The following is a 13,302-nucleotide window of genomic DNA, read 5'->3' on the forward strand; positions in this document are numbered from 1 at the left end:
CAATTTAATTTACTTTCACAAGAATAACAGGAGAAAATGAACCCCAAAATTTGTTGTGAAATTTCTCCTGAGTACATAGATAACTCATATATGGGGTAAAACTACTATTTGGGCCCCCAGCAGGGCTTGGAAGGAAAGCAGCAGCATTTGACTTTTTGAACACAAAAAATGGCTGGAATCAAGAGTGGACGTCATGTTGCGTTCGGACAGCCCCTGATGTGCCTAAACAGTGGAAACTCCACACAAGTGACCCCATTTTGGAAAACTAACACCTCAAGGAATTTATATAGATGTGTGGTGAATAGAGATGAGCAAACCATTCAAGGTTCGGTTCGAATTGGCAAATGTCCCGATATTCGCCGAACTCCATTGACTTCAATGGGAGGCAGAGCAAATCAACACCTTCAGGGGGGCCAAAATGCTGCCAAAACAGCTAAAAATTAGGGGCAGACACCAGGAAAAGTGACACTAATTGACTCATCAATTCCACTATAAATAAATAATTTAAAAAAAATTGACATGGGTTCCCCTGTATTTTTGATAACCAACCAGGCAAAACTGCCAGCTGCGGGCTGCAAACCTCAGCTATCAGCATCGGCAAGGCTGGTTGTCAAGAATAGAAGGGTCCCCAAGCCATGTTTTTCAATTATTAAAATAAATAATTTAAAACATTTTTGAAAACCAGCCAAACCAAAGCAGATAGTTGGGGGCTGGTATTCTCAGGCTGGTAAGGGGTCATGGATATTGGCCCCTAGCCACCCCAGAAAGGGCACATCTATTAGATGCACCAATTCTGGGTATTGCCTGGCTCCTCCCATTGGCCCTATGGCAGTGGCATGTGGGGTTCATATGGTGATGATGTTACCTTTGTACTGTCTGGTGACATCAAGCCCACGTCTTAGCAATGGATAGGCATCTATAAGACTCCTCTCCATTGCTAATTCTAAAGTTATATTGTAAATAAACACATAGCCAGAATAAAGTCCTCTAATTGAAAGAATGGCACAGACTACTTTAATGAATCTAAATTAAACCATACTCACGGCATCACCTATTACACTGAAGCCATGTTCTTCTGTAATAAAGCAAAAATAAAAAACAACCATATCCTTCACCTGTCACTCTGTCCCACAACTAAATCCATGTCTAGCAATAAACAGTTTTCAACCTGGATCGTGCCAAGATGTGACAATCCAGGTTGAGAACCACTTAGGAAATAGCTGCTGTGAGCGCAGCACCAGTGACTAGCACCCTCCATGCCGGTACATGTCACACTGATTATTGCAGTGCAAGCAGGGGACAGTGATGTGAGCTGTCTTCAGCACCCGGCACCAGGGACCAATGCAAACAGCACCACTGATTTCCAGGTGCCGATACGTGTCACACTGATGAAACAGGGATGTCATCCATGTGTCATCAACGTGCATGTGTGCGGAAGATTTTGCGGCCCATGCTGCTAAAGGAACCACTGACGTCTGAAAGACCCATTGGTGAACTCGGTCATTTACTGAACTTTCGCTGACTTTTACCAATTTTGAGTAAATAAAGCTCAGGAATCCAAACACGATAATGTGCAACGTTCATGCAGAATTTGAGATTTCCAAACAAGTTTGCTCATCTCTAGTGGTGAAAAAGAAGGAAAGAAAAGGCACTCTAGCTTGGGAGGTGCTGACTGAACGTGAAAATATTCCACTGACCGTAATCCAGAGGATAAACAGTCGCACTCAGAGTCTCATATAATTTGCAAAGAAAGGATTTATTTCAATAACCAAAAAAAGAAAATTGCTTCACCGCAGTAGAGAAATACAACCTATTCCATAAAGTAATGTTTCGATCATGTCCCTGGTCTTTATCAAACCTTATAATAGAGATTCAAGGAAGGGTAGAGTAGTGTAAAGTTGACAAATACTGAAATCCCATTGTGGACTTGTCTGGTGCTGCTTTGGGAATCACGGTGAACCAAAATCTGTAGTGGTGGGCACCTTGAACTCCTAGGTGCTTCACAGTTTATAACGCATAGCCGTGAAAATAAAAAAAATCCAATTTTTACCCCAAAAATGTTCTTTGAGCTCCAAATGTTTTATTTTCAACAGGATAACAGAAGGAAATGGACCACAACATTTATTCTGCAATTTATCCTGAGCATTTCGATAACCCCATATGTTGGAGAACACTATTGTTTGTGCACACGGCAGGGCTCAGAAGGGAAGGAGCACCTTTTGACTTTTTGAATGCAAAAATAGCTGGAATCTAGAGCAGATGCCATGTAGCATTTGAAGAACCCCTGAAGTGAGGAAACAGTGGAAACCCCCCACAAGTAACCCTGTTCTGGAAACTTGATCCATCAAGTAATGTATCTAGATGTGTGGTGAGCACCTTGAACCCACCTCTGCTTCACATTAGTTCATAATGCTGAACTGTAAAAAAGACAAAAGATTCCCGCAGAAATGTTTTTTTGCCCAAATTTTTCTTTTTCACAAGGCTAACAGAGCAAAATTTCCCCTGAGGACACAGATACCTAATATGTGGTTGAAAACTACTTTTGAGGCACAGTGCAAAGCTCAGAACGGAAGAAGCACTGTATTGGAGTTCAGATTTTGCTTGAGGTGTCAGCAAAAACCTCCCATAAGAAATATAATTTTATAAACTGCACCTCTCAAGGAATTCATCTAGGGGTGCATTGAGCACGTTGACACCAAACGTGCCTCACAGAAATGTATACCATTGGGCGTTGAAAAAAGAATAATTATATTTTTACCACTAAAATGTTGTTTTAGCCCCAAATTTTTAATTGTGGGGCTGTTGGTGTGTAACAGCTGCAAAACATGCTGGGTGGGAACTCAAGCATGTCACTCGAGCACCGGCACTACTCAATGCATACCCGAGCATCTGATGCAAACTCAAGTAGACAGCACTTGCACTCAGCCCAAGTTGTCATATAGTCATCTTTTTTTTACTTTTGAGAAAACACTAACCCCAATCCTAACCCCAACCCTAAGGCTATGTGCACACGTTCAGGTTTTTTCGCGTTTTTTCGCGTTTTTTCGCGGTAAAAACGCTATAAAAACTCATTAAAAGCGCATACATTATGTTTTCTATCATTTAGAATGCATTCTGCATGTTATGTGCAAATGGATGCGCTTTTTTCCGTGAAAAAAACGCATCGCGGTAAAAAAATGAGCATGTTCATTATTCTTGCGGATTTTCTGCATTTTTCCCGCAATTCTATGCATTTGGGAAAAAACGCACAAAAACGCACCAAAAACGCATCAAAATTGCGGTAAAATCGTGGTAAAAACGCATGCGGATTTCTGGCAGAAATGTCCGGTTTTTGTCAGGAAAATTTCTGCAAGAAATCCTGACGTGTGCACATACCCTTACTCTAAGCCCTATCCAACTCTAACCCTAATCCAAACTGTAACCAAAAGCCCAACACTAACCCTAATAGTAAAGAATGAGAGAAATACAAATTTAAAAAAAAATACCGTAGTAATCGTCTGACTAAGGGGATGAGACGGGGATGACATATTATTTATTGGCTTTTGATCACTGTGATAAGGTCTATCACAGTGATCAAAATTAACTACCGTAATAGGAAAAATCTCTGCTGTTGCCAGGTGACGGAATAAGAAGCGGAGGGCTTGGGGATAACGCAGGAGAACCATGTGATAGGCTTGGGGATATCATTCCTCTCTCCTCAGACATATATGTTATGTCAGTAGAGAGAGAAATGATTTTAATAGGAGGCATACTTTTTTTTAACGTGATTGCAGTTATTCATTGAATAACGGCGATCATGTGATCGAGGACCAGAAAATCCAGCCCTGATCATGTTCTCCAGGGTCACAGCTACCCCTGTTAGCTGAGACCTTGGGGATTTTTGAATTTTGTGGGGGCACTATAGACTTATTCCCAATTGCCATTTTAAATGAGGGAATAAGGCCCCTTAAAGGGACACTGTCACCTGAATTTGGAGGGAACAATCTTCAGCCATGGAGGCGGGGTTTTTGGGTGTTTGATTCACCCTTTCCTTACCCGCTGGCTGCATGCTGGCTGCAATATTGGATTGAAGTTCATTCTCTGTCCTTTGTAGTACATGCCTGCACAAGGTGCAATCTTGCCTTGTGCAGGCATGTACTATGGAGGACAGAGAATGAACTTCAATCCAGTATTGCAGCCAGCATGCAGCCAGCGGGTAAGGAAAGGGTGAATCAAACACCCAAAAACCCCGCCTCCATGGCTGAAGATTGTTCCCTCCAAATTCAGGTGACAGTGTCCCTTTAATGGCCACTATTTTAATGCAGTCGTTAAGGGGTTAAGATATACGTTTATTAAACTGCCTCTTGAAATGAAAATTCCAAAATGCTTTGTGTTATTGAGACAAATTTTAAAAATGGGTAAGTAATTTTCTATGTTTTCTTAGAAGTTTTACTTCAATAAGGTGCAATGTTTTCTGGGTTCTAGTTCTGGTTATGGTCCACTTTTAAATTAGCATAGTTGGATACTGGAAAGAAAGTTTAGTATTAGCTTAGGTTTCACCCAGATTTTTCCAGTACGCAAAAAACGTTCTGCGTTTTATCAGTGTTTTTCATTTGATTTTTTTCAGTGCTTGGTCAGTATATCAATTTTTACCATCAGAGTTTCATCAGTTTTTCTCATATGCAAATAAACAAAACTGAGTTTCTCCGGTTTCTCATATTAAACAGTATGTGAAAAACAGATAGCACATGGACCTCATCCAAGTTCTCTCCGGTTATGTTACGGACCCATAGACTTGCATGACTCAAATCGAAATAGGACAAGTCTCCATATTTTGGTTTGGGACACTCAATCTATGAAAATACACAGACATGAGAACATCCGCTTAGCCTATAATAGCAGTGATTTCTATTCACAAAAAAACACACATAGGACTTATATTGCTAAGTGAACTCTTAGGCCAGCTAATTCACATATTTTCCTTGTGGAGTATTGTTTGTAAGACTCCTTACACCAGCTGGATCACTATAAGGAGAACCAGTACCCTACACGAGTAACTGTAAGGCCGGCTTCACACTTGCGAGTTTTACGGACGTAAGAGGGCAGAAACTACGTCCGTAAAACTCGCAAAAAATACGGCACAATTATTCTCTATGCCCCTGCTCCTATCTGCCGTATTTTACTGATCAGTATTATACGGCTTTCTACGGCCGTACAAAATCGCAGCATGCTGCGTTTGTCACCGTACTGCGCAAGAAATACGCCAATGAAAGTCTATGGAAGCGTGAAAAATACGGATTTCACACGGACAAGCAGTGTGACTTGCGAGAAATACGCAGCGCTGTTAGAGAGAAAAGCCGGTAATTCAGTGCGGTGTACAGTAAAATCACACTGACAGCTTACAGTCCAATAGGTAGAATAAATGTGTACACATAGAATAGGTATATATATATATGTCAGTGAGACACATATATGTATATATATTAATATTTATTCCAGCGCTATACAGCTTGAAAGCCGGTAATTCAATTACCGGCTTTTTCTTTCTCCTTCCTAAAAGCCGACATGATTTGAGACATGGTTTACATACAGTAAACCATGTCTTCTCTCCATTTTTTTTGCAGATTCCACACTACTAATGTCAGTAGAGTGTATCTGCAAAATTTGGCCGTTCTAGCTCTTAAAATAAAGGGTTAAATGGCGGAAAAAATTGGCGTGGGCTCCCGCGCAATTTTCTCCACCAGAGTAGTAAAGCCAGTGACTGAGGGCAGATATTAATAGCCTGGAGAGGGTCCATGGTTATTGGCCCCCCCCTGGCTAAAAATATCTGCCCCCAGCCACCCCAGAAAAGGCACATCTGGAAGATGCGCCTATTCTGGCACTTGGCCACTCTCTTCCCATTCCCGTGTAGCGGTGGGATATGGGGTAATGAAGGGTTAATGCCACCTTGCTATTGTAAGGTGACATTAAGCCTAATTAATAATGGAGAGGCGTCAATTATGACACCTATCCATTATTAATCCAATTGAATGAAAGGGTTAAATAAAACACAAACACATTATTTAAAATTATTTTAATGAAATAAAAACAATGGTTGTTGGAGTATTTTATTCTACGCCCAATCCAATCACTGAAGACCCTCGTTCTGTGAAAGAAAAAACATAATAAACCAACAATATACTTACCCTCCGCAGATCTGTAACGTCCAACGATGTAAATCCTTCTGAAGGGGTTAAAACATTTTGCAGCAAGGAGCTTTGCTAATGCAGGCTGCTCCTCGCTGCAAAACCCTGGGGAATGAGTCTAAATATAGATCAATGAGCTATATTTAGCTTCATTTGCGGTGAGGCGCCCTCTGCTGGCTGTTTATAGATCGTGGGAACTTGCCTAGAAAGCCTGGGAGCTTTCTAGGAAATTTCCCACGATCTATGAACATCCAGCAGAGGGCGCCTCACCGCAAATGAAGCTAAATATAGCTCATTGATCTATATTTAGACTCATTCTCCGGGGTTTTGCAGCGAGGAGTAGCATTGCATTAGCAAAGCTCCTTGCTGCAAACTGTTTTAACCCCTTCAGAAGGATTTACATCGTTGGACGTTACAGATCTGCGGAGGGTAAGTATATTGTTGGTTTATTATGTTTTTTCTTTCACAGAACGAGGGTCTTCAGTGACTGGATTGGGCGTAGAATAAAATACTCCAACAACCATTGTTTTTATTTCATTAAAATAATTTTAAATATTGTGTTTGTCTTTTATTTAACCCTTTACTACAATTGGATTAATAATGGATAGGTGTCAAAATTGACGCCTCTCCATTATTAATTAGGCTTAATGTCACCTTACAATAGCAAGGTGGCATTAACCCTTCATTACCCCATATCCCACCGCTACACGGGAATGGGAAGAGAGTGGCCAAGTGCCAGAATAGGCGCATCTTCCAGATGTGCCTTTTCTGGGGTGGCTGGGGGCAGATATTTTTAGCCAGGGGGGGGCCAATAACCATGGACCCTCTCCAGGCTATTAATATCTGCCCTCAGTCACTGGCTTTACTACTCTGGCGGAGAAAATTGCGCGGGAGCCCACGCCAATTTTTTCCGCCATTTAACCCTTTATTTTAAGAGCTAGAACGGGCAAATTTTGCAGATACACACTACTGACATTAGTAGTGTGGAATCTGCAAAAAAAATGGAGAGAAGACATGGTTTAGTGTATGTAAACCATGTCTCAAATCATGTCGGGTTTTAGGAAGGAGAAAGAAAAAGCCGGTAATTGAATTACCGGCTTTCAAGCTGTATAGCGCTGGAATAAATATTAATATATATACATATATGTGTCTACTGACATATATATATATATATATATATATATATATATAGACAGTATATATATATATATATATTTTTTTTTTTTTCTTTTTGGGACACATGGATCATTTCTATAGCGGTATGTCGGTTTTGCAAGCCTGCGAGAAAACCACGCAGTACGGATGCCATACGGATTACATACGGAGGATGCCATGCGCAAAAAACGCTGACACACCCTGCCTACGGAGGAGCTACGGACCACTATTTTCGGGACATTTCAGCGTATTACGGCCGTAATATACGGACCGTATTTTCATACGCTGAGTGTGAAGCCGGCCTAAGAAATCCATTAATGAGGATCAGTAATTTTTAGGGTTTAGTAAAACGATTCACAGGACCCTGGTTATGTGTCTGATGTATCTCATCTATTGCACATGGCTGTACGCTTTTCTTTAAGATTTGTTTGACTCTCTAGATTCCTTGGTAAAACCACATATACCTCATCATAACATCATGGTGAATAGACAATTTTTGCCCTGCTACATCCTGACTTCATACAGAGCACAATAAGCATTGTAGGAGTTATCTATGAGTTGTAAAACTTAGGTAATTAATAGTGATGAGCGAATATACTCGTTACTCGAGATTTCCCAAGCACGCTCGGGTGTCCTCCGAGTATTTTTTAGTGTTCGGAGATTTAGTTTTCCTCAGCTGAATGATTTACATCTGTTAGCCAGCATAAGTACATGTGGGGGTTGCCTGCTTGCTAGGGAATCCCCACGTGTAATCAAGCAGGCTAGTAGCTGTAAATCTTCCAGCTGCGGCGAAGAAAACTAAATCTCCGAGCACTAAAAATACTCGGAGGACACCCGAGCGTGCTCGAGAAATCTTGAGTAACGAGTATATTCGCTCATCACTAGTAATTAAATGTATTTAAAGGGTTTGTTCACATGCTACTTGTTTTACAGTACCAGGGAAGTGAGTGAGATTTCTGAAATGTCATGTCCATGTTACGTTTGCTTATTTTTTTCTTGCAGATTTGAACTTACTTTCAAAGCATTTATTCAACTCTATAGCATGTCAATACTTTCAGCATGCAGTGTTTTCCGCCAATTCAAATTAATGTGAAAAAAGCAAGTGAAAAAATAATTAAAAAGTCAGAAACACGTAAAAAAGTGCATATTTTATGCAGCTGCCAATAATCTGGCTTTTGCTGAAGAAAAATCAGCTGCAAATATTGCAAGTCGGCTTTTAGTGCATTTCTGTTGCAGAAGCGCACTAAAACGCATCTCTGTTTTTAACCTGGGGATTTCACTTATCTCATTCAAGTCTAAAGAAAAAAAACGCAAATAAAATGCATATTTACCACAAGAGAGGTTGACATGTTGCGAATTTCAAAAATGCCTGGCAAGTCTACTTACGCTGCTTTAAAAAAGAAAAGCATAATGGGTATGAGATTTCGATAAATTCCATCCACTTTGTCAGAATGGTAATGTGCTGCATTTTTTCTGCAGTGAAACACTCAGCATCAAATACTCACTAAGCAATTAGGAACTTAAGCTAAATGATTAAAATTATGAAGGAAATACACCAAAATATAAATAATCTTAAGGCACAATTCATTTTTGCCTATTGCTCCCCTTTTTTGTCTAGTTTTTGGAGTTTTCTCACCTATTTTTCATTTTTTCCTTTTATGTGTGCCTTTTTATAGCCTATTTTATATGTGTTCGCATGTTTGGGTTCTTTTTGTCCATTATTCAGAGCAGAGTTTGGGGGTTACCAGGCATTTTTAAATGATTTGTTTTTAGCAAGTTGTGAAAAATGTTACGCACATGTACTCCAGTCCCAGCATTAAGTAAGTCTAAGTATATCTGGGCTCTTTGCGCAAATGTTGACACATTTTAACCTGCCCACCTTTTGCTCTGAAAGGGCACCAAAAAGGTAAAGATTTTTTTTTTTTGCACTAAATTCATGAACCATTTTAACCCCTTCATGACCTTGGGATTTTTCGTTTTTCCGTGTTCGTTTTTCACTCCCCTCCTTCCCAGAGCCATAACTTTTTTATTTTTCCGTCAATTTGGCCATGTGAGGGCTTATTTTTTGCGGGACGAGTTGTACTTTTGAACGACATCATTGGTTTTGGCATGTCGTGTACTAGAAAACGGGAGAAAAATTCCAAGTGCGGAGAAATTGCAAAAAAAGTGCAATCCCACACTTGTTTTTTGTTTGGCTTTTTTGCTAGGTTCACTAAATGCTAAAACTAACCTGCCATTATGATTCTCCAGGTCAGTACGAGTTCATAGACACCTAACATGACTAGGTTATTTTTTATCTAAATGGTGAAAAAAAAATTCCAAACTTTGCTAAAAAAAAAGAAAAAATTGCGCCATTTTCGGATACTCATAGCGTTTCCATTTTTCATGATCTGGGGTTGGTTGAGGGCTTATTTTTTGCGTGCCGAGCTGGCGTTTTTAATGATAGCATTTTGGTGCAGATATATTCTTTTGATCGCCTGTTATTGCATTTTAATGCAATGTCGCGGCGACCTAAAAAACGTAATTCTGGCGTTTCGAATTTTTTTATCGCTACGCCGTTTAGTGATCAGGTTAATGCTTTTTTTAATTGATAGATCGGGCGATTCTGAGTGCGGCGATACCAAATATGTGTAGATTTGATTTTTTTTTATTTATTTATTTTGATTGGGGCGAAAGGGGGGTGATTTAAACTTTTATATTTTTTTTATTTTTTTCACATTTTTTTAAACTTTTTTTTTTTACTTTTGCCATGCTTCAATAGCCTCCATGGGAGGCTAGAAGCAGGCACAGCACGATCGGCTCTGCTACATAGCAGCGATCTGCTGTTCGCTGCTATGTAGCAGAAATGGAGGTGTGCTGTGAGTGCCGACCACAGGGTGGCGCTCACAGCCACCGGTGATCAGTAACCATAGAGGTCTCTAGGACCTCTATGGTTACCATCCTGACGCATCGCCGACCCCCGATCATGTGACCGAAAGCGGTAGTTAAATGCCGCTGTCTGCGTTTGACAGCGGCATTTAACTAGTTAATAGGTGCGGGCAGATCGTGATTCTGCCCACGCCTATTACGGGCACATGTCAGCTGTTCAAAACAGCTGACATGTCCCGGCTTTGATGCGGGCTCACCGCGGAGCCCTGCATCAAAGCAGGGGATCTGACCTCGGACGTACTATCCCGTCCGAGGTCAGAAAAACCATATAATAAGAAAAGTGACTTTAAAAAACACACACATGATGATTCTGACCATTGTGTTATAACACAAAATTAATCTCTCCAAGAACAAAATCTGCAAGGAGTTTGTTTGTTCTCCCCGTGTTTGTGTGGGTTTCCTCCGGGTTCTCCGGTTTAGACTTACTGATAGGGATTCTAGATTGTGAGCCCCAATGGGGACAGTGCCGATAATGTCTGTAAAGTGCTATGGAATTAATGACGCTGTATAGGTGAGTATAATAAATAAATAAAATAAATAGTAGATTTCAGGTAATTCAAGTCATTGAACTACATGCTTAGCTCCCGTCACCAGTCTCGTCGGTATTGTTCGATCTCTCTGATATCCAAGATTACTGACATCTAAGACCTTATATATAGAGTGTAATTGGGCACACAGAGTTTATACAGTTACCACTATAGAGTGGGTGTTGATGATCGGTATGAAACCAAAAAAATAAAGTGGTACAATATTCCAATTCGGTATTTAGAGGACCCTACTTGCACTCACACTTGCTCCAAAAAAAAGACCAACGGTATTTTTCATTTAAGAAGTTCTAGAAAAAAAATTCTCAACAAATTATACCGGATTTTCTGTGCATTCCTGAATTCCTATTCGCATATACCTAAACTGTACTAGTATAACCCTAGGTGAACCCAGGAGAATAAAGAAAGGCATGTCGTTTTTCAGGTATGCTTGTGTTAATATTATTATTATCATTATTATTATTATTATTATTAACATTAATATAATCTCTTAATCTATAATAGAAATAGTGATATCTGATGATATAACTCCAAAGAGCACAAAATGGAATGTATCCTTCTATTCAAGCTATTCCAAAATACATTTCATTGCACCTAAGACAGCAATAAATCCAGCAAATGTTCCATAGGGCTGTAACTCACCAGTAGAGCCGCAAGCACAGAACAGGAGCAGGAGCCATATCACCAGCAGGACAAAGTGCGCAGTACTTAGTGTGGTCATATCATGAAGTTTTTCAGCACTCCCCCCACTGTTAACTTCTTGGCAGCTCCACTTCTTACCCTGCACATCTAAAATAAGTTGAGAGCAGAAAACCCTTTTTTATCAGATACGAGGCGTCATTTTCCTGTGGGCAGCACATTCATAGAACGCCTTGGCAGGATGGAGCAAGCACTTGGGTGACTCATTTTTCATCTTGCATTAAAGCTGCTCAAAATATAAAAATTAAAAGGTCCCATCTGAATCCAACGCGTTTCCTTATCTAATGAACTTGTCAGCTGGAATAGGTGGGCTAACTTTAAATATGGGGTATGAGATAGCAATGCGAGGGGTGGAAAGCAAGCATTCAAGTTTAGAAACAACTCCAGGCAAATATACAGGAGCAAAAACACATAGCGGTCATCTAATAAAATGTGGATAAAATATTGAGAATACTTTTATATTTGCTTTATTTACAGTAGAACTATTGGTATCATTCATTCTTTATAATATTCTAGTAGACAAATAAGCATGAGGCGTAAAGCAAAAGATGTGATGGAACGTTAAAACCAAATGTTAAATAAAAATAAAAGAAATATATACATCATTCATGATTTGTTTTGTTCCGATTAACTCTCAAAGCTCCATCTATACAGATGAATATATTTCTACCATTATGTTTCATCGTCAATGACCTACGTAATGCAACTGCACATAGAGGAACTCATTTCATGACTATTCTACAAAAAGTGGGGCTCTCTTGGAAAGTTTCCAGATATAATGCGGTCACCGTGACATATCTTTTCCCTCCAGATATAAATATATCTTGCAAGGTCCTGTCTGTCCCCTTGTGTGTCCTCGCTCCTTTGGAAAGGGCATTCGAGCAAGTTCAGCACTGTGTGCAGGTGCAGCGGTCTGATAAGGCTCATGTTAAAAATGGCCAATTAGTAAGGGAGCTTCGGTTCCATGTAAGAAAAAGCGCAAAGTGTTAGTGAAAGTCTAAAGATATAAAATACCAACTGTACAAACATGTACAATAATCGTAGTCTTCCGATTTACAAAATATTTCTGTAAATGCTGATGGAGTAATCCGATTCACAGCTATCACCACCAAGAAGTATACACAGTGATAAAAGCAGGATGCTTTAGTGACGTGGAATGCCAAGTCACTGCACCCTGTCCCAGTTGACCACAGTGTGTCATTCTAAGTTACAGAATTTTTGAGGCCACTTTTAAAGGCACCCATTTAAAGGCATATTGAACCACTCTTGACCTTCAGAATTGCAGCATATCAGCGAAGCATGGAATTTAGGAGTTGTTGAAAATTTTCTGGCGAAAGCTTGCAGACAGGATCGTTTTCTTGCAGTTGCCACAAATTAGATTCAGGTACTCACATGCTTTGAACATCCCATTCTTGGTCATCCAAAAAATGCTGCATATAAAAAGATTTGAGAACTGAAAGGAAAGAAAGTTGTCATGTTCTTGAAACCAATCCAACTATATGACGCCTGCCAGGGGCCCCATAGCAGATTTCCTATTTGCCAACCCCCACCCCCTTAAAAAAAAATTTGATGAGGTCAAAGAAGAACATATCTTACAATTTTGCAGCACTTACAAAATAATTTTGACCCTGAGTGTTCTTATGCATTAAAATATCCCTTTCATGGTCCCACAAACAGTATGATATCCCCAGAGCAAATTCCTCCACAATGCTCTCCATATGCATGACCCCCCACCCCACACACACACACACACACACATATATAATGTGCCCCACACACACACACAGTATAATGCAGCCACACACACACGC

The 13,302-nt window shown here is 40.0% G+C and overlaps 1 protein-coding gene across 1 annotated transcript in view; it reads right to left on the reverse strand.

Moving 5' to 3' along the window:
- The window catches only part of SUSD1 (sushi domain containing 1), a 466,537-nt gene extending 455,004 nt beyond the window's left edge, over positions 1-11,533 (reverse strand). The window contains exon 1 of the mRNA XM_069767010.1: positions 11,435-11,533. Coding sequence (XP_069623111.1) covers positions 11,435-11,513 — 79 coding nt within the window. The 5' untranslated portion in view covers positions 11,514-11,533. The remainder of the gene's footprint in view (positions 1-11,434) is intronic.
- Between the last annotated feature and the right edge of the window lie 1,769 nt (positions 11,534-13,302).

Source organism: Ranitomeya imitator, chromosome 1 (genome assembly GCF_032444005.1).
Source record: "Ranitomeya imitator isolate aRanImi1 chromosome 1, aRanImi1.pri, whole genome shotgun sequence".
NCBI lineage: Eukaryota > Metazoa > Chordata > Amphibia > Anura > Dendrobatidae > Ranitomeya > Ranitomeya imitator.